This window comes from Scardinius erythrophthalmus (genome assembly GCF_964197995.2).
Source record: "Scardinius erythrophthalmus genome assembly, chromosome: 16".
Classification (NCBI taxonomy): domain Eukaryota; kingdom Metazoa; phylum Chordata; class Actinopteri; order Cypriniformes; family Leuciscidae; genus Scardinius; species Scardinius erythrophthalmus.
In genome coordinates this window covers 8815007-8839605 of record NC_138236.1, presented here as the reverse complement: position 1 = coordinate 8839605, position 24599 = coordinate 8815007, and the positions used below count along the sequence as shown (strand labels likewise).

At 37.0% G+C, this 24599-nt stretch overlaps 1 protein-coding gene across 1 annotated transcript in view; it reads right to left on the bottom strand.

Moving 5' to 3' along the window:
* cpne4a (copine IVa) overlaps positions 1-24599 on the bottom strand; it is a gene marked incomplete at its 5' end in the record, with an annotated part of 48554 nt that overhangs the window by 5733 nt on the left and 18222 nt on the right. The window contains 11 exons of the mRNA XM_081387753.1: positions 2401-2452; positions 5708-5762; positions 6984-7117; positions 8762-8821; positions 9106-9192; positions 10871-10969; positions 16625-16714; positions 16798-16881; positions 21032-21106; positions 21539-21610; positions 22505-22684. Coding sequence (XP_081243879.1) covers positions 2401-2452; positions 5708-5762; positions 6984-7117; positions 8762-8821; positions 9106-9192; positions 10871-10969; positions 16625-16714; positions 16798-16881; positions 21032-21106; positions 21539-21610; positions 22505-22684 — 988 coding nt within the window. The remainder of the gene's footprint in view (positions 1-2400; positions 2453-5707; positions 5763-6983; positions 7118-8761; positions 8822-9105; positions 9193-10870; positions 10970-16624; positions 16715-16797; positions 16882-21031; positions 21107-21538; positions 21611-22504; positions 22685-24599) is intronic.

Below are 24599 nucleotides of genomic sequence, written 5' to 3'. Positions count from 1 at the left end.
GCGCGGGACCCCCAGAAGTGCTCGACATGCTTGCTCATGGGAATTCTTGTGTCATATTTATAAACGACCAAGTGGAAAACTCTGAATTCTAGATAATACTCGGGTTGAAAGAGGCATGTAAGTGTGAAACATGGCAGCACTTTTTTTTTATTTTGTGAAATAATTTAAAATTTTCCTGCTAAATTATATTATTAAGGTGTTACAGATGAAAAAGTATATAGACATGTAAAGTAAAAGGTTTGCTTTATACAAGATTAATGTTTTTGTTAAATACAATAGAAATTCAAATAATATATATTGCCGTTTAAGAGTTGGGGTCCAAATTTTTTAAAAGAAATGAATATTTCAGCAAGGATGCATTAAATTGATCAAAAGTGACAGTGAAGACATTTATAATGTAATAAAATAAAATATATATAATAAATGCTGTTCTTTTGAATTTTCTATTCTTTAAAGAATCCTGAAAAAAAAAATTATCATGGTTTCCACAAAAATATTACGCAGTTAAATCAACATTTCTTGAGCACAAAATCAGCATATTAGAATGATTTCTGAAGGATCACGTGACACTGAAGACTGGAGTAATTCGCCATCACTGGAATAATTGAAACAATTTTCTACTAAAATAGAAAAGACTTATTTTAAAGTATAATAATATTTCCCAAAAGTACTGTTTTTACTGTATTTTTGATCAAATAAATGAAGCCTTGTTGAGCATAAGGGACTTTGTACCATCCCTAAACTTTTGAATGATAGAGTAAAAAAATAAATAATAATCTAATAAAATTTTTTTGTATTATTTAAACTTGAATGTGTGACTTGTATGCCTCTGACAAAAAGTAGTGCCAGAATTCAAGGCTACTTTTGAAAGATTATAACGGGGAAAATTAGAATGGCAGCAGAATGGTTTAGTCATCATTTCAAACAGCAGGGTAATGCTAACCATCAAACCTTGACCCTTTGTCTGCGAGATGTTTACACCCCACTGCTTATAAGTCTACAGACGAGCAAAACGTTTTAAAAGCTTGCCAAAGGAGTGACTTTGGATGAGTCTGAAAAGTGTCCTCTTTCATAGAAAGCAAACAGCCATGCTCTCGGGACGCCTCGCCACAGCTTGTCAACAACAGGTTGTCAATATTTAGAAAGTAAAAATTCTTTAGAATTGCACACCAATGTCATTCACGCTATCCAAGCGCTTTGTGTGTCTCGTTCGGGTTTGTTGGAACCGCATTACCGTCATGCCAGATTTTCCAGACAATACCAGGGCGTAAAGGTGCGCTCTCTGCTCGGGGGAGATTGGCTGGCATGTGTCCTGGTGTGGCTGAGAGCCATTTTCTATTCCTAGAAGAGACAGGCCTGGCTGGTTGATCAAAAGCTGAGTGGTCTGTGCTCATTCTGGGCGCCACCCTGGTGTGTCTGCGCTGATAGAGGTGGTACAGAAATAGCAAGGGAAATTAAATGACACCAATACACTGGAGCGATGATCAATTTATCCTGCTCGTGGCCGAAGATAGGGATGATGGAAAAGCCAAGTACCAAACAAACTGGAAGCAAACTAAATACAAAATCCAATAATTTGCAACTTCTGACCTGACTTCCACAGTAACACCATCCCAAAGAGAGCTAGGTTACATGCGAATGCAGAGATCGCTCTGCAGGGGCTTTCTCACAATAACAGAATTATCATTTATATTACTTTACTGTCCCATCTGTTTCTGTGTTTCTAGCACTCACTGTTATCATATTCTCATCTTTACTTTCTGATAGCTACCACCGTTTTAGGAGACAAGTTTCAAACTTTAAACAGGTTGTGATGATGCAAGCATACCAAGAGATTACGTTCTACAAACAATCTTGCTTTTGCAGCGGAGGGCAGTTAAATAAAAAGCAGACTGTTAACAAATTGCAATAAAATATGTATACTTATCCTACAATATTAAACCACGTCCTAAAACTCTGAACAGGAAGTTCTGATCTAATGCAACCAGCTACAATAATTTCACCAGGCCTTAAAACATTTTGTGCTGACAGTCATTCTTGCCTGCTGTCAAGGCCCAGAGAGACTAATTATTGGGGAAGGGGAGGGTGTGATGATGACATCATCCAGGTCTCCCTCCTTCAGACATTCCCCTCAGGCCGTATATTTTATAGCAGCATTAAACATTAATGTGTCCACTTTTGTCAATAGCGTAGCTCTGTAAGTCAGCTTTGTATATATTGATCTCCTTTGTGTGGGGTGACAACACTACTGAAGGGCTGTTTGACTTTGCCAATGTTATGTTGAGGCTTTGAGTTGTTCAGTCCCAGTTGGCAAAGGTCACATTGGGAAGTTAATGGATCTGTATTGACAAAATAAATTAAGATATACGGTCTAGTATTGGAATGAATGCTCTATCATACCTGCACATTCTGGGTTGTCCTCGTTGAAGTTTACTGCAAAGTCGTGTGACACCTGTGAATTAAAAAAGAAAAGAAACAAAATTCTTATTTGTGACATCAATAATGTACTTTTCAAGAATAATTCATACCACACAGTTGTTAATTCCTTGAATTTGATAGGCTGAGCGACGTTCCAAGAGTTCTATATACAATCCATCAGCAAAGGGACTTTTCACTGCCATTTTTCAGTGACTATTACTGCAGGTTACATCGATACACCAGTAGGTTCAATTCGTGGTTTTATTCGCGGAGTCAGATCCCTCCTTCATTCAAAAACACAGGCTTTATGCTGAATGTCACATTAACAAACAGGAAAACCAGTCTGCACACACACAGACTAACTGATGGCGATATCTATGGACTTATTGAGCACCAACCATACAAAGTGTACACAATGTTAAACAGTAGATATCTATGGACTTTTAAGGTATTCAGCAAACCTAGTTCTTTTTACTGTTGGTGTTTTATTCTATTTAAATATCAACATTTTAGTGAGAAGGAGAATAAAATAAAATAAAAACTTGTAGATATCAATCAGCATATTCGGCTATGCACATCTTTGCTTGCTCCTTTGAAGGTATCTTGAGTAAAATGGCTCTATATTTAACAAAGCACATACAAAAGAGACTTAAATATTAAGTCTTGTTACACTTGTAACTTGTTACAGCACTTGTATACTGTTGCTTCTATTGTTCTCCTCATTTGTAAGTCGCTTTGGATAAAAACGTCTGCTAAATGATTAAATGTAAATGTAAAAGACCAGACCGGAAGCGATGCAACCGGTTTTACAGAATAAGGACGTTTGTTGCCCATAACCCCCATTCATTTAGGAACTAAACATGACTAAAAATGACTGCCTTTATGAGTGAGTCACTGAATCATTCACTCAACTGATTCTTTCAAAACGCTGATTTATTCAGAAATGAAACACACCATGAGGGGAAATCCAATATACTGCAAACTGAACGATTCTTTTGGACAGTTCGTTTCAGTGAACCAGTTAAAAAAAATGGTTCATCAGTTATTTTTCAAGTAATCACGTAATTCTGACATCCTGCATGGCGTGTGTACACTCATTTTTATATTAATTTATATTATGTTTATTGTAATCAATCTTAGATTTCGATCGCAATTGTGTACTGTTGATTCAAGAACTGCTGTGATCGGTTGAGTGTGATTTTGACTCCAGAACTACTGAAATCGGATCCAGAGCAGTTAATTGCAAAAAAAGAGTTAGCAAAAGCAGACATTATGGTTTTAGGAACATATTACTCACTTTTGAGTCTGAAAATTGGACACGTTTGAGAGACAAGTTCATTGATCACGTCAAACTGATTCAAATGATTCAGTCTGATTTGGTGAACTGGTTCAACCTGTTCACTAAATAAACCGGTTTAGTAGTTCGTATTTTGTGTTGCTCTGAGAATCAAGGGCCCTATTTTCATGGTCTAAAAGAGTTGTCCCTATTCTCTTAATGAGTAATGGGTGTTTTGGCAGTCTCATCTCCTATTCCCTTTAAAAGCCAGTTGCGCTCGCGCCATGGTGGATTACTATTTACATGACAGAATTTGCAAGCGGAAAGAATCAACGCTTCTCCATAGAGGAAAGAGAGCGTGAGCAAACCATCTACGGGACAAGCCATACTTGATTCTGATTGGTCAACTAATTATCCCAAGCATCTGATTTCTTACATAGCTGTGCTAGTGTCATATCTTAGCTATCACTTTGCTGTCTCTATCTTCTCACATAATAAATAAATCAAACTTAAATGAATATTTAATATAGATTTATTTATTTATTTATGTGAAGTCAGTAGTCTTGAAATAGGCTAAGCAGAATAATGTACATTTAGCTGGTCAATACCCCTCGCTTCATGTTGTAAATAAACAAGCTTTTCCATATCAATGTTTGAATACTTTAAAGAGATTTTAAAGGGGACATATCATGCTAAATGCACTTTTTTAGCCCTTAAATGCATTTTGTTGTATATTTGGAGTGTTTAGAAGTACAGAAAAGATGAAATTATTCTCTTCAGGTGCTTCGTTGATATCTTTATATTCTGTTTTGGTCATATTTTTCAACCTGTTCCGATTTTTCTGTTATCTATGACGTTTTTTGAACTATCGCGTCACAGTATTTGCAGCGGAACTGCCAAATAAGGACATTGACTTCCGGCCCAACACTTCGAGCAATCCGCCATTATTATTTCTCGCTGCAATTTTGTAGTCCAAGCTAAAGGATGCAGAAGTTACGAGAGGGTAAGTTAAAATGTTCGGTTGTTGGATGTAGTAACCCACACGCTTTATTACACCGTCTAATGTAGATGAACTGCCGCGCTTGTGGCGCATGTTTGACTAAAAGAACGAGCAGAGAGAGAGAGACCCGGTCGCGCGCGCGCGCTCACTCTCTCTCTTCAGAAAGTGTAAACAAGACATCACCGTCTCCAAACTAGACGCTGTCTTGCTCTCTCTCCCTCGCACATACTAATCAAAATAAATCGACATGGTGGTAAAAGGTCGGAAGACCAAAGTTTCATGTGTAACTTAACAGTTAAATACAGTAACACACCATTGCGATACATCCATATGAAGACGTTGTTCTACAGGTTCGTCGTCTTCATTTTTATCTCGCTCCGGCTCCGACTCTGGCTCGAACATGTAAGGCTGGGCTGGACAAGTCTTCCGTTGTTGACATTTTGTTAATAACGTGTGAATAAAAAGTTTATGTGCCGCTAGATAATCCTATCTTTGCTATCAGACTACAAAAATGGCCGAACGGGGTGGAGTTGAACCTCTGCAACCTGGAGAGGGGGCGGGGTATGAAGTGTCTAAATTTTATTTAAAGAGACCGCACCAAAACGAGTTGCTGTCAGACGCACGTCAGAAAAGGGGTAGAAAGGGGGCTTGTGGAGCTATAATAATGAGGAATTCAGACCCAAGCATTGCAGTTCCGCTTTATATAGATTACAAATGTATGATTTATATGTAAAAAGGAACAATTTAAAAGCATGATATGTCTCCTTTAACAATAAGCCCGGAGTGAGAGCTGCACATCCAGATATTCAATATATCTAATCAAAAACGCTTGAAGCTTAAGATGAATATAAAACACTCTCAACCCAGCACAAAGACACATTATCTGTCACAGAGAAATTAACCTGCTGATATCAGTTCATACATTACTCCTGCAGTAGCCTAGTTAGAAGTATCGCTCAATCTTCACCCCGTTAATGAAAAAAAAACCCCGCTATAAATGCTAAAGAAGTTACCTTGAAGTCCGGAGGTATTCGAGCACCAAAGCCAAACGCCGGGAACATTTTGTCACTGCACGGAAGTGAAAGCGTACAGGAGATTAGAGCTAGCAAGAATTGAGGATCTTGGGGATTAAATACCAAATTTCCTATCATGCTTTCCTTTCTCAATGGCCTCTGATCACTGCTCATTTGTAATAGACACAGATTTGCATAATTGTTATTGTTAGTGCCTGACAAATCAGCATGCGCTGTGATTTCAGATTTCATCCCAACCAAATGGCCTGATGGATGTGTATCCATCTTGTTCTGGAGTGAGGCCATAGCTTGACATGTAGCTGGAAATTAGTTTTTGAATGACCTTTTAGAGAGAGGACAGCTCAGCTAAAGTGGTAAAAATGCTGGGATTTAGAATGTTATACAAAGACTGCTTCAGGGTTTCAAAAGAATCAACTGTTGAAATTCAAAAAGTCACAGGTCTAAAAAACAATCTTAAAACATGCCTATTCTGCGAATTACACATTCCACTGTTTCTCCTGCAAAAGGCAGCAGGTAAGTAAATTGGGATCAAAATAAAATCATGTTTTTCAAAAATTTACTGTTTGAAGTGAAAAGCATAAATATATTTATTGTGTTCTGTCTTGGTTACGTCACTATGACTGATTTCCTGTTTAATATCTGAAGGTTAGGGAATCATATCGTAACATTGCTGTGTCTGAAACTGTAGCCAGCAAGTCAGTCACTGACTTAGACTTTGTTTTGTATGAAGGTACCTCCCAAGGAAACTAGTTTCAGACTGGCTTCCAAGGCACCATAACATCATGTTTAAGTAAGTATACAACCTGCATACTGCCCTCTTTGCCTCAGGGCTTTCAGTTTTTCACACATAAAAAAATTGACACTGATAAAAAAACTACTTTCTTATGAAATATTTATTTATTTCTTAGAAAAAACATTCTTTGATCAGAATACATGGCTACTTTTGAATGTCTGTCAATGGAGAATGATGCATCCACATCTACAAGGTTTTGGAACCATGCTATCCAACCAAACCTTGAACCTTTGATTCATTCACTTCACTTTTTTCCTTTCAGACAGACTACACATTCACTTCATCACACACAAAATAAAACCTGAATGCTGGGGCTCTACTTTACTCAATATACTGTCAAAATCCTGCACACTCTGAGAAAGAGAGCTCGCATATGTGTGAACCTAAACAACTGTCGTGTGAAAAAAGTCAAGAACCTAGAGGGCAGAAGTTGGGATTTGATTGGCTGTTCAGCCTGCTCACCTGTCATAGTCTTGGCAAATCTCCCCCACTGCGACTAAAGCTTTCAGATACTCGTTTGGCTGGTAGGGGTGGATGTAGTGTAACGAACAACTGTTCTTCGGATCCCCATTTGAGGCAGTGAAATCAATCGCTACCTGAAAAGACAAGCAGCAATCAGCGTGGAGCTTTGAAGCTAATTACTTAAAAAGTATACACCACATGTGGAAAATCTCTACAGAGCGCTGTCTCCTAACAGCATTGACAGAGAGTAAACAGCTTGTAAGAGCTGTAGCGCTGTAAAATGCATGAGTTGGGACTATGTACATAAAATATACTTGGTTATTATGACACATATTTCATAACACAATATTCATTATAGGCTATATACCAAAAGAAATGCACCAAAAGCCAAAAGTTTGGGCACACTTGACTGACTGTTTCTTATAGACACCCACGTCATCTAAAGTAATGGTTCTCAAACATCTTCAGGAGGACAACCAATAAAACAAAAATTGCGAACCATATAACACTCCTAATCAGGGGGAGAGTAATACCTATAGTGTATAGCCTATTTCTTGAAATAGTCTCTATCACCAACCCAAAAACTTTTGATTTATTCATTTCATTGTATTTAACTACATTTATCACAAATTAATGTTATAATAATAATGAATAATTCGATACATTTATATAGCGCTTTTCTAGGTACTCAAAGCGCTTTACATGGAAGGGGAGAATCTCCTCAACCACCCCCAATGTGCAGCATACACCTGGATGATGCAACGGCAGCCATATTGCGCCAGAATGCCTACCACACACACCAGTTTACTGGTGGAGAGGAGACAGTATTGAAGCCAATCAGTGTATGGGGATGATTAGGAGGCCATGATGGACAAAGGCCAAGGGGCAAATTTGGCCAGGAATTTACAACCCAACCAGTTACCAACATAACATAATTTACATTACCAACCAGTCTTGGGCTACAGAGTGATATGGCTGCTGGCATGGATGTTGACATAATTATATAATTCAATGACTCAGGCAATTAATTAAAGGTTGGTGCTTTTGTCAATTATAATTTTTAAAATCAAATTAGTAAGTTCACAGGTTGAAGTACAGTCCACGATTATGTTATTTTTCAGCCAGTGAACCCCAATGGATTTTATAGCATTTATCTAAAGTGCCTGAACCAACATTTAATTAACAATATCCCTGAAAGTAATATCCCTCTCCTTGGTAACAAAATGTTCTATTTTAGCAGAAATATTATGAAATATATAAATATTATATAAATGTTCTATTTTAGAAAAAAACAAAAATGCAGGTCTACCATTATGCTTTCTAAAGAAATATCAACACTTATTAAAATTGCACGTTATATAAATTCATTAAATGAACGGAATTGAAACTAATTATAAAAACCTTTCAGAAGACCTTACATGACAACAATTCAGAAATATCTCATAATAAAACATAATGAAACACTGCAGTGCACACAGTATCATGTGAAAATAACATTGTTGTAAGCAGGTGAGACAATTATTGTTTTATAAATTATGCAAAAATTGAATATTTAGAATGACACTTTGTTTTTCCTGTTCCCATTAGTATGTACATATTAATGAATAATAAATCACGAATGCTCTGACTAATAAGAACATAATTCATTAAACAAAGCTGGAGGCTATGCCAATGTCAGAGAAAACAAATTATAATGGATGATAAGTTTTATTGATATAAACACAGATAAATTAACTCCATCGACTAAGAAAACACAAGTGGTATCCGCCTGGACTTACTGTAAACTGTATTTGGCAGCCTCCCATGATGTAGTCCAGAAAGGAATGCATCTTAATTATCTGAGGACACAAAAGGACAGGCTATCGTGAATTCAAGCACTTTTTTATGCTGCTATCTTTTACGTCAACCGTGATCAAATTCAGTGGCCATTTACAGAGCCAGGATCTCACATTTTAGCCAGATGTAATGACTTCTAGCTGTGTGAAGTTCTCACCTCCATCTACTGTAACCATCAACGCCTCTGCTGACAGTGTAACACTGCCGCTTTTTGAAATACACGGCCTTCGGGGAGACAAGGGCCAGATGTCCTCTAGAGAGCATCATTATATGATGAAAATATTACCTTGCACTGATTCAGAATGACAATCCCAGAGTTCTTGTAATTCTTCTTCTTGACTTTATATTTGGGGTTTATGCATTCCCACTGGACCTGTCATTGTTTAAAAAAAACAAAGCGAAAAAAACAAACCATTAGCTTTCCATCAGTACGGGTTGGAGTGTTTGATCAAGACAACCTGGACAATGAAATAGCTTCATTAGAATGTGTGAGATGGTGCATAATCGCTTCCAATTGGAGCAGCAAAACAAGAGCTCCATAGACAATAGACTCAGAAAACAACAATTTTAGTTATAATAATGAGGAATGATGTCAAGCCTGGAAGCAATGTTCTAAAATAATTAGCAGAGTGTGGTACTGATGCCTGCGGTATTGAGATACCAGCCCAGAGCGCTGGGACTTCACAAGTGAACGAGGTGTCATCCAGCTGTAGCTGTGCATTTTAGCGGAGTTACAATTAACTGACAGCTTAAAAGACAATGGCTTATTGTTTTCAAAATCAGAAAGAGATGCGGTCTTAATCAAGTCTTTAGCAGTAATGGGTAATCATGGAGCCATTTTTAATGTTTAATGGGGATGTACTAAAAAAAACTCTTTAACACCTTACACAGAACAACATCCTCATTATTGATTATAAAGGAGGATGTGCTTCTTTTTGTGTGAATTTTCAACCTTAAAAATGCCAATTATCCTGTTTGCTTCCACTTTCTACACAGCATAGTGGTCTTGAAATGCAATAAAGCGTAAACTACAAATTAAAGTTGTGCGGAATGACTTAATGGACACTTAGAGATCTAAAAGGTACAGGGATATGAACTCTGATGTGATGTTTTTTGTGTGTTCACATGACATTTAAAGTGTAAAGCAACATTGTGTTTTGCAACAGACTTACAGAATAGCGTTTCAAAGTCATTCCATCAGTTGTCATTAAGGTTTAAAATGATTCTAATTATGTAATTATTCCACTAAAAATTCCATTAGAGCACATTGTTCGTTTCAAAGCCAGTCATTTTGAGTTTAATTATGTTTTCGGAATGTGTATGTCAGGTCCTTCTTAGAAGGATTTGGTTTCAAAGTCTGTATGTTTGTCCGTCCGTCCGTCCATCCATCCATCCATCCATCCATCCATCCATCCATCCATCCATCCATCTATCTATCTATCTATCTATCTATCTATCTTTTACATCTGTCACTGTCAAATTATCTATCCATCCATCCATCCATCCATCCATCCATCCATCCATCCATCCATCCATCCATCCATCCATCCATCCATCCATCTATCTATCTATCTATCTATCTATCTATCTATCTATCTATCTATCTATCTATCTATCTATCTATCTATCTATCTATCTATCTATCTATCTTTTACATCTGTCACTGTCAAATTATCTATCCATCCATCCATCTATCCATCTATCTTTTACATCTATCACTGTAAAATTATCTATCCATCCATCCATCTTAGCAGTTTAGGTCGGGACACTTGAGGTAATTCTCTACAGAATGTAGAAGAAACTAAACTGACTGTGACCCACATGAAGATCTCCTCATGTAACCTCATTTCTCTTTCATCTTTCACTTTTGCTGATTACTCTTTGAACCAAACTAGTTCCTTCTCATCATTAGCTTAACTTGCTACATCTCAAAGAGCTGTTTCAAATAAAGCCAATTGGATTTAAAAAGCTGCTTGGCTTGTAGATGTGTGGTGGATGTGAAAGTGCTAATATAAATTGCAGTATTTTTATAACAAGTTTAAAACCGTTACCTGTTTTCCATCCATCGCCAATCTCATCTCTTTGAACGTAGCTTGAAACTCCCCAATGAAATCGTGCTTTCCGTTCGAGTCCCAGTCCCAAACTGTACACTGGATGTCAAGGGAAGAACACAACAAGCAAAAAATGATCAAAGGCAAACAACAGATATTAATAAGGCATCTAAAGCCCCATATCACAATCTTAAACCTTGAAATCGATTTCATTTACATTCCAAATATTAAATTAAATACGAAAATATCACTAAAACCTACATGGTATGTGTTGATCCAGTTGTTATTGCGTGATTCAACCTCTCTTAGACTTCTGCTTTTTTCCACTGAATCTTTTCATCATACTATATTTCTTTTCTCTTCACACTCCCCATCCCCCTCACATAGATACATATATTTGTTTCCTCTATATATGTCTAGTTTGGATACCATTTTTTTTTTTTTCAGCATTCCTCTGAAGCATACATAAAAGATATTCTGAGGGATGGGGACACCATATCCTTGTTGAACCCACTCTGTAGTTGCCTACATACAGTCCACAGAGAGCGCTGAACACCAGAAATGTCTGGAACCCGAACACACAGCATACAGAACTGGAGCAGACTCACCATCACTGTGCCCCATGCATCCATGCATTAAACATAAAGTGACATGACAAATTAATTAAAGTTTGATGGTTTCCTGCAATTTCTAGGACAACAAGGGACTGACTTATATAATGTTGCTGTAAAAGATGAAACCAGTACATAGTGTGGTTGCTTCTCATTCACACTTATCTTATCTCACACGTCTTATCTTGAGCAATTTGGTTACCACATTATCATACTTTAATGATGCAAGACGGAAAGGAGCTATATGTAGAATTCAGAAACCCTTGTTATTGGCGACACCGGTGGCCGTTAAGAGAACTACAGCAAGCAACTTACTGCTCGTGCTCGGACTTACACGTAACGTACAAGAGACTGAAAGTGATGCAATGCCCCAATATATTTACAGCTAAATTCTTTTTCACATAAAAATCAGTCTACAGGCTTTCAGTTAGGAAGTCATGGAAGGTCTCGTTTTTTAAGTTTCATTACAAGCTGTTCACACATTGGCAATAAAAAAAGCGATTATTGCACGCACATTTTTATATATAGCCCATTTAACGGATATTTTTATCCCAGCATATGCCAAGACAACTATAACTAAGCCAGCTTGAGACAGCAACAACTAATGAAGATGGTCAGAAGCAGGACTATCTGTTTGTCCAACCAATGGAAGACAAAGTGTTTCTGATATTTGTTTGGAAGCAAAAATATATATATATTTGCAATTCTGTTTGGTGTCATTAGTGGCAGTGAAATTACACACTTCAGCTTTAAAGTAAAGAATAAATACATTTCAAAATTATCAAAAAATAACTTCATTCCTAAACCACTGAAGCCAACTTTGAGAATTAATTTTGATTTTATTACATGCTGTATTTGTCTGAATTTCAAAATGCAAACATCAAAGAGTATACTTCATAATACTGTAATTTGCACAACATTTAGGGGACAAAAACTAAACTGTAAAATTAAGCAGAAAGGTATGAGAGGACACAACTAATGGTAAAACATTTCAGGTGTGATATTCACATTATATTTATAAATAACTATACGCTTTATAGTCCTAAAAAATGAATAATAACTACGTTTTTAAATAAATGCAAAATTAGTTCAACTAAGAAATATTAGTCATATTTGCATGCAGAGAAATTATTTTCAGTCAAAATATGTTATTACAATTCAAAATAACTGTCTTCTGTTTTACTAAATCAAATAATTACCAAGTATCCCTGTGATGCAGCAGATTTATTCAGTCGTTAGTGTCACATGATCCTGATTTGGTGTTCAAGCAACATTAAGAAAAGTTTTCATAGTCAAAAACAGTTGAGCTGCTTCATATTTTTGTGGAAACTGCAATACATAAAGTAATTGTCAATTTTCAAGATATTTTGAATGGAAATCTCAAAAGGACAGCATTTAATTGAAATAGTAAAGACATTTGTGATGTTACAAAAGATTTCTGTGACTTCTTCAGTCAATTTAATGCATACTTGCTGAATAAAGGTCTCACTGCCTCTTAAAAATCTTGAATGGTATGTATTCTATCTAGTAAGCTTGTTAAGAAATGGACATCAATTCAAGGAACAGCTGTCCTCAAAAGGAGACTTGTGTCATGATTGCTGACATTTTATGTTTACTGGATCTCTGAACCACATTAAGAACCAAACAACTGATGTACCAACAGCCATCTTAAGCACCCGGTAGAAAGAGAGTCTGGTTCATCATTTTAACTGACTGTTCCTCTGTTAGCAAGAGAATGAGATGTCAGTGTACACAGCAAGAAAAATGAAATCAAAATGCTTAATATTTCATTAGCCCACAACAAATACACTGGAGTCATAATAAGTCCTGTCGAATATCGGAGAGATTCAATCAATCACAGCCATTACGAGTTAACCACACATGGCTCGATCACAGCACTCCATAAGTGTTCAGTAGGTTCTAAAAGGAAGACATGTTTCCCACACCGAGCGTTGTTGCTCTGAGTGGTGAGGCAGCAGTGCTCTAATGGGACTCCTAAAGGGCAGGTCTGTGAATGGGGTGAGCTCCAGCTGTGAGTGGTGTGATTCTGCAGATGGCATGGAGGATGGCTGGCACTAAATGAGCCTGAGTTGTTTGCTGTATTAAGGTCTGTGTTCTGTTAAGTCATAAGTGGGCAGAAGGGAGGCCACACGCAGCCATATGCTGATGCACTATATGAGCAGAAAGAGGCACACAGGTGCCCTTAAGAGATGTTTATTGAGGGACCAAAGCATCTTGTTGTTAAACGGACTCAGTTCATTGAGTACACAGACTCCAACACCCCAGTGTAACACTGCACTTTAAAGTACCAATACCATTTTGTTTTGTTTTGATCTATTTAATGCATCCTTGATGAGTAAAAGTATTATTCTACAAGGATAGATCAGAAGAGACAGGGAAGACTTTTATTTTATTTAAAAATAATATATATTTTTCAAATAAATGTTTTTGAACTTTCTATTCGTAAAAATGATCATGGTTTCCACAAAAATATTAAACAGCACAACTGTTTTCAACTGTCATAAAAATGAGAAATGTTTCTTGAGTACCAAATCAGCATATCAGAATGATTTCTAAAGAGTCATAAAGTAAAAAATAAAAATAAAATCTTCCAGATGCCAACTTTTGAAGTTTTAGATATAATAAGTCTGCATGTAAAAATCTAGCAGTTCATATGTTTTTACTATTGACAAATTAATCAATGAATCAACTATAGGAATAATATAGGAATTTTTGCTACTTGAGCAGTGAGGATAAACATGGTTTGTGCCGATAATCATTTTTTGTGAATTATTGAATTTTAAGAACATGAAACCTTAAAAATTCAAGAGACATTTTTAAACAAAAAAACATATATATTTATGAATAAAATACATAGAGCATCATTCATAAAAAAAATTTGCACATTTTTTTTTACAAATAATTTAATTTAAAAATTACAAATTTTAATTTAACAGGAGGTACTTTAATTCAGATTCCTGTGGGAATTTAGTTTTAATATTAAATTAGTGTGCTTGAACACATTGTTTAGCTCAAACTTTCCCTGAGTAATTCCTTTCCCAATTAAATCAGGCAGTCTTTGATGAATATCGAACGAATAAATGAAGCAAGAGAAGGCAAGAGACCAGAAAGAGGAAGGCAAATTAGGGAATGTAAAAAACACATGGGAAATCCTGGTGAATCATTGCTTAAACACATGCTCACCAAGCCTAATAATCCTGAGCCATGTGACTGATGAGAGTTCCTGCCCCAGATATCTGATCATCACACACGGTGGTCCAGCAACACATGAATTTCAAAGTAGTATGATAATCAGCAATGCTCGTCTGTCCGCGTAAATGCAACCTCACCAAGCTAGTCTAGCTCTGCCCAAGAAATCGTCTACCAGTAAAACGGTCAATTCTAGATTAAGAACATAAGTGAAATAGTGATATTAAAAGAAAATCTGTTATTTTATCTGTTATATACAGTATTCTGTAAAAATAAGACCCTTTTTTTTTTGCATTCCGATTCTGACATTTAAAGGCACAACAAGAGATTTTTTTCTCTTATTCCGTGGATATCGCCTATTTTCCTCTACTTGTTACTACGGTTTTTCTGCTACCACAATGTGCGTGCAAATGCAGGGACATAACTGTGACGTCTGCTCCCAAATGGTCTATAGCTTAATTCTATACTCTCCAAATAATGATAAAATCTCCATTAAAGGGATAGTTTACCCCAAAATGAAAATTCTGTCATCATTTACTCACCATCAAGTTGTTCCAAACCTGTGTGAATTTCTTTCTTCTGCTGAACACAAAAGAAGAGATTTTATTGAATGTCGGTAACCAAACAATTAATGGGCCCCAGTGACTTCTTTAGTATGTTTTTTCCATATAATGGAAGTCAATGGGGCTGTTTGGATACCCATATTCGTCAAAATATCTTTTGTGTTCTCCAGAAGAAATAAATTCATACAGGTTTGGAACAACTTAAGGGTGAATAAATGATGACAGAATTTTTGGGTGAACTATCCCTTTAAACATGCTAAATATCGATGCCCCAAAACAAACAAAAAAGTACAGGCTGTCAATCTATTTAAGTATTTGTGCATTATTAATTTCACATTTTATCTAGTCATGTTGATGCCATAAATTCCTTTTTAAAGGGATAGTTCACCCAAAAATGAAAATTCTGTCAGTAATTACTCACCCTCATGTTGTTCTATACTTTCGTTTATCTTCGGAACACAAATGAAGATATTTTTGATTAAATCTGAGAGCTGGATCACTCCTCCATAGGCTTCTATGTTATTGAAACTTGCCGGCCCAGAAAGTTAGTAAAGACAATTTTTAAAATAGTCCAAGTGACTACAGTGGCTCAACCATAAGTTTATCAAGCGACGAGAATACTTTTGGTGCGCAAAAAAACCCTAAAATAACGACTTTATTCAACTATTCATTTTATTCGGCCCTCTGAGTGAGTTCACGTGGTGTAACAGCGCAGCGCTTCTGGGTTGTACGTCAGAACGTAGGCCTGCAAGTTTGAATAACATAGCCTATGAAGGAGTGATCCAGCTCTCAGATTTAATCAAAAATATATTAATTTGTGTTCAGAAGATGAACGAAAGTCTTACAGGGTTGAAACAACATGAGGGTGAGTAATTACTGACAGAATTTTCATTTTTGGGTGAACCCTGTATATGTATATCAATATATATACATATATAGATATACATATACATATACATAAAGCAGAATAGCAAAATACATGAAGGCAGACTGACAGATCTTCAGACAGATCTCACTTACACACAAAAAACAGATTCTATATTTCTGAAGCCACGTCATTCTAAATCTAAGCATTGAAATCTATTCATTAAAACAACTTTTCCCAAAGTGCTGAAGTGCATTTCAACTGAAGTGTAGCAGAGATATTGATGGGTAAAAAGCAGAGCAACTACATCAAATTACAAACACAATACATGCACTTCTAAGCTTCTTACAAGCTGCCGTCTGCCAGGAACATGAATTGCAAATGCTAATGTAAATGTAAAAGTAAATTAAAATGGATCCATATACTGCATTTATTTGTTAGTGTCAGTCAAATGCATGATCACACATTCATCTCCTACAGCAAGTGTTGATAAATCATAATTTACCTTCAGTATTCTTTCATGGTCTCCACTACAGAGCGAGTTAAGGGATGTCTTGAAGGTCTTCCACATGGGGTTGAGGTTATTCATGATGGTCTGTGTGAAGAGAGGGGAAAAAACAATTCAGCGTTGCTGAAGCACTATCACAGGGAGATCTTCGAGATAAACTGTTATCCTACCTCTGTTCTGTGCACTAGCTGCTGAGTGGTGTCATCATTTACCCTGTAGATCTCTAAAAACGGATCTGACTTGCTGAAAAAATCCTGAGGGAAGAACAGAAGCATACAGATCAGCTGACAGCATCACAAACATGACCCATAATGTGATCCTGGAGAGATTTTAGAGGTTACACTTCTACAGATATTTGACTAACTTTGCAACCACATTTCAACAAACTCTCATTAATTTGCAAATACAAATCGCAGAGTATTAGTGGACTGTTAGGTTAGGGTTAGGGTTAGAAGTTGACAAGTACTTGCAAACTTAAAGTTACTTATAGTCAGTAGAATGTCTGACAAAATCAAGTTTGAGCAGATATTAAGAAGACACTCTTATGATTGATTGACATGTAGTTGCAAAGTTAGTTAGTAGCATGTCTAAAGTGAACTATCAAAACAAAGTGTTACATTCCATAATATGTGTTATGCATCTAATATGCATTTATGTGACCCAGCAGCAACGTCACTACATGAAACATCGGTTTTTAGCAACTCACTGTCTTTATAACATCAGTTTACTCACTGCTTCAGCAATTCTGTAATATACATGCACTCCACTGCTCTTTCCTGGGATTGCACCTGCTCTAAATTCTGCCTGGCACTGTCAGTGAAAACTAATTGTGTCCTTGCTGGTGACTTTTTCTGAGCAGCTCTCTGTGCAACCACTGTCCCCATCCCATCTCTGCTGCTATCTGTCTGATAGGGGAGCCAAATATTGAGGGGGTGGATGTTGCATTAATAGCACCATAATAAATGCAATCAAATTTGTCCTGTTACTTAGTTTATTTATTTATTTATTTATTTTTAAATGTTTTTCAAAACAAATCCCTTTTATTATTTAAGATTTAATAATGTTGACTCTGCAACGTAAAAAGCATTTAGCTATTAAATATGTCTGAATAATGACATTATTCCTTATATAAAATATAATCAAAATCAAATGACCTACAGTTAATTAACTGGATAATAATTGTGTACAAGTAATTAAAATAAAATAAATTAAAGTAAATAAATATAATAGGTAACACTTTGCAATAAGGTTTCGGTATTTATTCATCTTAGCTAATGTTGATCTCAGCATGCACTAATAAATTTGTAATATTAAAAGTTATATTATTTGTTATGCACTGTGAACTAACATGAACATTTAACTAACAGAAACATATATACACACACACTGAACTTGGTAACTATGGGTAATAAAATACATTTTTCAGAATACTTACAGTAAGTAACATACCATTAAAAAAAGAATCACTTTCTTAAATTGTAAACAATTAGAGGGACCTAGATTTTCCTAGTATTACCTAGACCACAAATATTTCCCTTCTTTTAAACTATTTTCATTACTTGTAAAGTTAAATGTGCATTAAATGTGCATATTTGAAATATGAATTTATACCTCCCTAATACTGTATAAATCTTAAACTAGAAAACTTATTATTATCTGCTGACAATATAAGAAACTAGCATGCATGTCTTTAAGTTTCCTTCAGTTGCAGATTTTTCTCAGTTAATTAGTCACTTTTCACTTTTTCTCAGAGGACAGGGGGCAGGTATGCTGAATGATCAAAACTGCACTGAATTACCAGGAGCCATTTTCAGGACTTTCAGATCTTTCTGAAAAACTTTAACACATAAAAAGAGCAGAACGCACAAAAGAGTCAAAACAGACTCACAGCTTAACGTTCAAACATGCTGTCTACAACAGTAGTGTTCTCCTAAATCCTTATAGTCATTCAGTCAAAGTTAAAAACGGGGGAATGAAATAGCAACTATCAAAAGTTGTCAGAGAATTTTGACAGCCTGCAGGATCTCTGATCTCTCCACCAGTCTAGAAGCTTAATTAGAGTTTTAATAACTCAGATGAAGAGGATATGACTTTCACTGAAGGATTATGACTAAGGAGAAGAAAAGGGCTCTTAAATGAAAAGTGATTTAAAGAAGGCTTTCCTGTATTTATTGTAGCAGGGTGAAGTGTACCCTCGTTGTTCATTGGCAAGTGTTGCACAAAAAATCAGTGCTGGGGTTTCATAATATAAAACGGGAGGGGTTGCACCTGGGATGCGTTAGCATTCATACTGCACCTTTACGGAAGTTCTCCATTGAATAAGATAGTGTTTGGTGTGGCGTCTCTGGGAATAGGCGGCCCCGTGTTTTCAGGTTGGTATTTCTGTTTTAAGAGGGATTCTCGTCAATGAAATGGTTTATTTATTTTTTTGAGTTTCTATAGTTTTTCGATGAACAAATAGCTGCACGTTGATATGGTGAGCGACCATGCATATTACCGTATTGTGAACAACTCTTGGTGTGTACGATAGTCGTTCTCTTTTCTTTTGTTGTCTTATGATTGTTTTCTGCTGTTTCAAGTTCGACGGGTTAATTGCACGTCCAAGGGTTTCATCGAATTTATTATGGGCTGTAATGTACATCTACTGATGTAACGGTACTTGCCTTGCCTGGGTCTCATTTTCCCGGTGTATCCCAGGTGTCGTGGTCGAGCATTAGTTAAGAGTTTCTGGTGTCTCCCTATCATTTTCACACTACCATGTGACGTCTTGTCAAGCAGAAGTACGAGACGCTAAGTGTTGTTATGCTTGTATTAATCCCTCTTCTTAATTTTAGTCCCATGTAATTACCCTGCTGACAAGAGTTGATTGTGTCTCCTACTCTCTCTGTCAATTGCTCTCACTCTCTGCCTTTTTCTTTCTCAACTGTCTGACTGCATTTCCGAGCATGGGGACTTCAAGGCTGAAGTTTGTTTTTAACAGCATCCCTGATCATTTCCGTCTGATCTCAACAGTTTGAGCAGCTCAATTCATATTCCTCTCACAATATAATGCAGACTTTGCCAAGAGGCAAGGATGAAGGATGGGAGAGTTAAACTATATTTAACACGTGAAAACAAACCCAAGTCTTAATGCAAGAGAGCAGAAAACTGCTCAGCTGCAAAAACTGGACTGTTTAACTCTAGGGATCAGAAGCCGCGTTTCCATTACCCTTCAAATTGCGCGAATTGAAATTGCGAATTGAAAATACGCCCAATGGAAACACGTCAATTTCGCAAAAACTCCCATTTATCGCAAAAAAGTTTTTACGCTCGCATGAGGTGGCAATTGGAAAAATAAATATTTCACAAAACTGCAATGGAAACAGTTTTTGCGTATTTACAGTTCTTTATTAAATTCATAAAAGACAGAAGAATTACAGGAATAATGGATTCTAAACCCCAAAGAAATGCCACAATCAAGACCTCGAAGCAGAATTGAGGGAGAAACACCCAGAAACACTTCATATGTGCCGCTCTCAAGTAGCCTATAAGGGTCTTTCCTTGCCATTAATGATCGGATAACACACATACGTCTCCTTTGATTAATAATAATGGCCAGTACGCTGGCTGAGATACATAAACCTACCAAGGTCCGTTGCTATGATTTTTGGAATGACTTATCGCGAGAGGAAAAAATGTTTTAGTCATCGGTTAATGGAAACGCCGTCATTGCGCAATCGTTTTTTGTCGATATTTAGAAAAAAACGGAAACGCGCCTAAAGAGACCGTGAGAAAAGGTTGAAAAAAAATGATGAGTGTCTTCGATGTAAAGGAAATTATTCACTACTATTCAAAAGTTTGGGGTCGATTAGATTTGTAATGTTTTTGAAAGAAATCTCTGCTACCCAAGGCTGCATTTATTTGATCACAAGTGTAGAACAGTAATATGGTGAAATATTGAATATATTTGAACATTTACTCCTGTGATGGAAAAGCTGAATTTCCAGCATACATTACTCTGATTTCTGAAAGATGATGTTACAGAAGACTATTCTAATATGTAATCTAAAAATATTTGGTTCTCAAGAAACAATTTCTTCTTATTATTAATGTTGAAAACAGTTGTGTTGCTAAATATGTCTGTGACAGCTGTAATACATTTCAGGATTTTTTAATGAATAGAGAGTTCAAAAGAACAGCATTTATTTGAAATAGAAATCTTTTGTAACATTATAAATGTACTTTACTGTCACTTTCGCATCCTTGCTAAATAATAAAAGTTGTACTGACCCCAAAACTCAGGGTTAAATGGACCTCAGATAAATATAAACCCTTAAAAATCATCATATGGCATCATATCCTTGTTGTTATGGAAGATCATTTTATATTCTGAATCAACAAAATATACACAGGATGTCTTCCTACCTTATCATCCAGCTTCCTCGCACTGAATGAGAGTTCAACATAATCGTTATTTCCTGTCAGCTCCTCAGCGGTGATCTGGAGAGATTGAGAATGATGAATTGTTTCCAGCAGAAGAGAAAACTGAATCAGAAGCTAACCATTTGTTTGACATTTGTTTTATAGATCTCGTTCCTCTCACCCACTGAGCCTGGCATGTTCAACTGTTGCCACTGCGTTCTGTCAGCTTGAATTAACAAGCTCCTCTGGCTATTTTCTACCATAGCCCACCTTCAATACCGCACCTGACTGTTTTGGAAGCTTCTTGTGTACATTGAAAATTTGCTCTGTTTGCCTGGGTTCAATAGTGGCATTGATAATTCTAAGCACCTCTGTCATATAAAGTGCAAAGCTTTTAAAGGTTACGCTTGCGTAAGGCCATTTGCTGGTGTTGTGCACTGCTGGATGTTTGCATAAGTAGAGCGTGAGAGATAGCAACCAGATAAATTTTGGATTTGGGAAAGTGCTCACCGTAATAGACGATTTCCCAACTGTGTTGCCCTGTTTAAGCAGGGCTTTGGTGAATTTTCTCTGGGAGATGATCTATTTGGAGAGAAATAAGATATTTTCAGTTGGTCGGAGGCTGTCTTGTTTTGATGCTGCTTTTAATGGACAGAACACACACATAAAAACACAAATACGTGCAGAGAGCAGCACATAATAACACCTCAGGGAGAATTTGGCATGTAAGCTTAGTTCATAATTACACCAAGAAGTCTTATCCACTCCAGATAAATGCTTCATTATTAGTTGTTAAATATTTATAAATAGGAGTGAGTGTTTTATTCCGCTAGAAACTCTGTACGAGCGAGCGTCAACACCTCGCTCTCTCCCTTTATTAAACGCAGACCATTTCAACAATTATCCTCTCCTCTTCCCCCTCCAACCAAAACAGACTGAACTAAAACAAACAACCCAGCTCCCCGGAGAGAAAACCAGACCAAGAAAGTGGCTTTGATGAAAAAAGATAAACACATGAATATTGAACAAAATGAATATTGGCATCCGCTATACATTATAAGCTTCTAGCCAATTCTTTACTGAGAAACTGCAAATCTAAACCATCTGGCGGAAGATCATGTGTCTGGTTTTCCATTTGCTCAAACTACAGATAAGAGAGCGGCATGGCCCATCTGGGCTGGCATTCCCCCCACACTGAGGCAGTTACACAGACATCTCACGTTTCACAATTCAATCAGCCGTAAAATGTCCGGAAATGCTTTTAACGGTGGTTGGTGTGATTATTTAATTAGAAGGCTTCATCTGATTTGGGCACAGTGCCGGCCCTACTCTTCCCTGACTGTGTGCAATCAATGATCACATAGAGATCCTGTTGCAAAAATGAGCATTTACCAAGCAAAACATGAAAAACCATAATAACTACACATAACATGCTTGAATTTCTATGCATATTGTGAGATGGAGATGGTTGCTCACTTGGCCCAGTGTGCACTCAACGGCTCCCAGGCAGTCCGCCTCTCTCATGCCATTATGACTGCTGCTGATGTCGTAGAGCTCGAAACGTAGTCGCTGAATCTCTTCGAAGTAAAAGTCCAGGGTGAAGACCTTAGAAAACGTGGGGTTTATACAACTCCGAATCACCTCCGTCCTGTCCACCTGTAAACATAGCAGAAAACAAATACCTACTTGGATTATGTTCAGAATAGCACACTAACATACTGTACTACAACACTACTATTTCTGCAGTAAGCACACAATGTGCAGGACATAAAATGTCTGTATTATGAGAAAGAAAGACCTATAATATTGCCCAAATTTACAGTATTGCACAGAATACTGCATCATACAATGCACTGCACTCAACCTTTCCAGTGTGATCTAGAACAGTGGTTCTCAACCTTTTTGACCCCAAGGTCCATTGTCCACAATATTCAAAGGCGGCATGATTTTTCCCAGTCATTCGTTATTTACTGGATAAGGATTAAGGACAAAGATTTTTTTATTCAATTTCTAACATACTTTACATCTTGACATAACTAGAATTTTTTTATTTGGTTATTTTATTATTTTTTTATATTAAAAAAACTTGCTCTGACAATGCCGAGGTGACACAAACAAGATTTTGCAAAGAAAGAATGAAAACACAGGCCAGATAGCAAAAGACATCTGGCCCAGTTGTGGCTCACATACCACATGGAATGACAGCGATCACTCAACCTGAGCGTGGCTGGCAATAGCACACATATCAGGGCTATGGCACATACGGCTCAGTTGTGGCAGCAGCAAAGGTCATATGGGCCGCACACAGCAAGCCACAACTACACTAAGGCTACGTTTACACGTGGATGGTTATTTTCATAAACGGACATTTCACCCCTCTTCGTTTTCAAAAATAACATCGTGCACATGAACCCGTGTATATGCTGTCAAGAGCATGCCAAACTTGTAGGTGGCAGTGTAACGAGAAGCTCAAGCCCACGTTAGCCAATCAGAATCCCGAAAATAGCCACATTCTGTGACGTCGCTGCCTAAAACTCAGTTTTTGTCAGTTTACATGCAAACGTGCAAACGAAGTTTTCCAAAATCTCCACTCTGGCCGGCGTTTTTAGAAAGAATCGTTTTCAGAGGCGAATTCTCCCTAACGGGGCCTAAAACCGGCTTAATGTGTGTGGGCCAAATACAGCCCATTATGATCTTTTCTGCTGCCAGAACTGTGCCATAGTTGGCCCAGATGAGGACCTGATATGTATGCTGTCTGGGAGAGCTTATATAGGCAGGGCTTAACAAGCTAATGAAACACAGCTGAACCAAATCACAACATAATGAGTCCAGGCAATCATGATGAGCTAGCCCAGGAGTCGGGAGAAGCGCCCTCTGGTGGAGATTATACTCTGGTGGACTCCAGCTGGCGTATGTGACACATTTTGTGGGGTTGAATTAACATAAGAAATATCTTGATTTTTAGTTGTTTAAGCTTATTTTAATGCTTATTCTGTCTTGTATTTGTGTAAATTATCTTTGAGGCCCCCTTAGAAGTTTCTGTTTGATTTGATTGACAAGAATTCTGCCCTTTTAACAAAATCTGAATAAAAATGCAAAATAGCTGTTCTGAGATAAATGGATATTCTGAGGTTATTTCTAACTGGATACCACTCACTGAACTAAACATTAGACTTGTGTCGCCTTCATGCAGCGTTGTGCAGACCAATTGGCGGCTGACTTGAAGCAGTGCATGCCGGTTAGAAATTTTGTCCGACTTGAGACAGCACGAGCGATTTGAGAGCAGCCGGCTGGTTCATTCTGCGCAGCTTCTCCAGAGCGGCTGCATGAACTCTGATGATGACACAACTGTTCCACGATTGGCCATATGCACCGCATGACGATCACGTGTTTTTCGTGTTTATTCTCACACCTCCAGTTCCACTAATGCCCACAAATCTTTTTTTTTATATAACAGTAAAAGCTCTTTTCATGTTATGCAATGTTATGTTGTGTCATGTTTATCAAAATAAAACTGATTAAAAAAAAGTAGACCCCACTTCATTAATAAAACATTGACATTGTGCAAGTT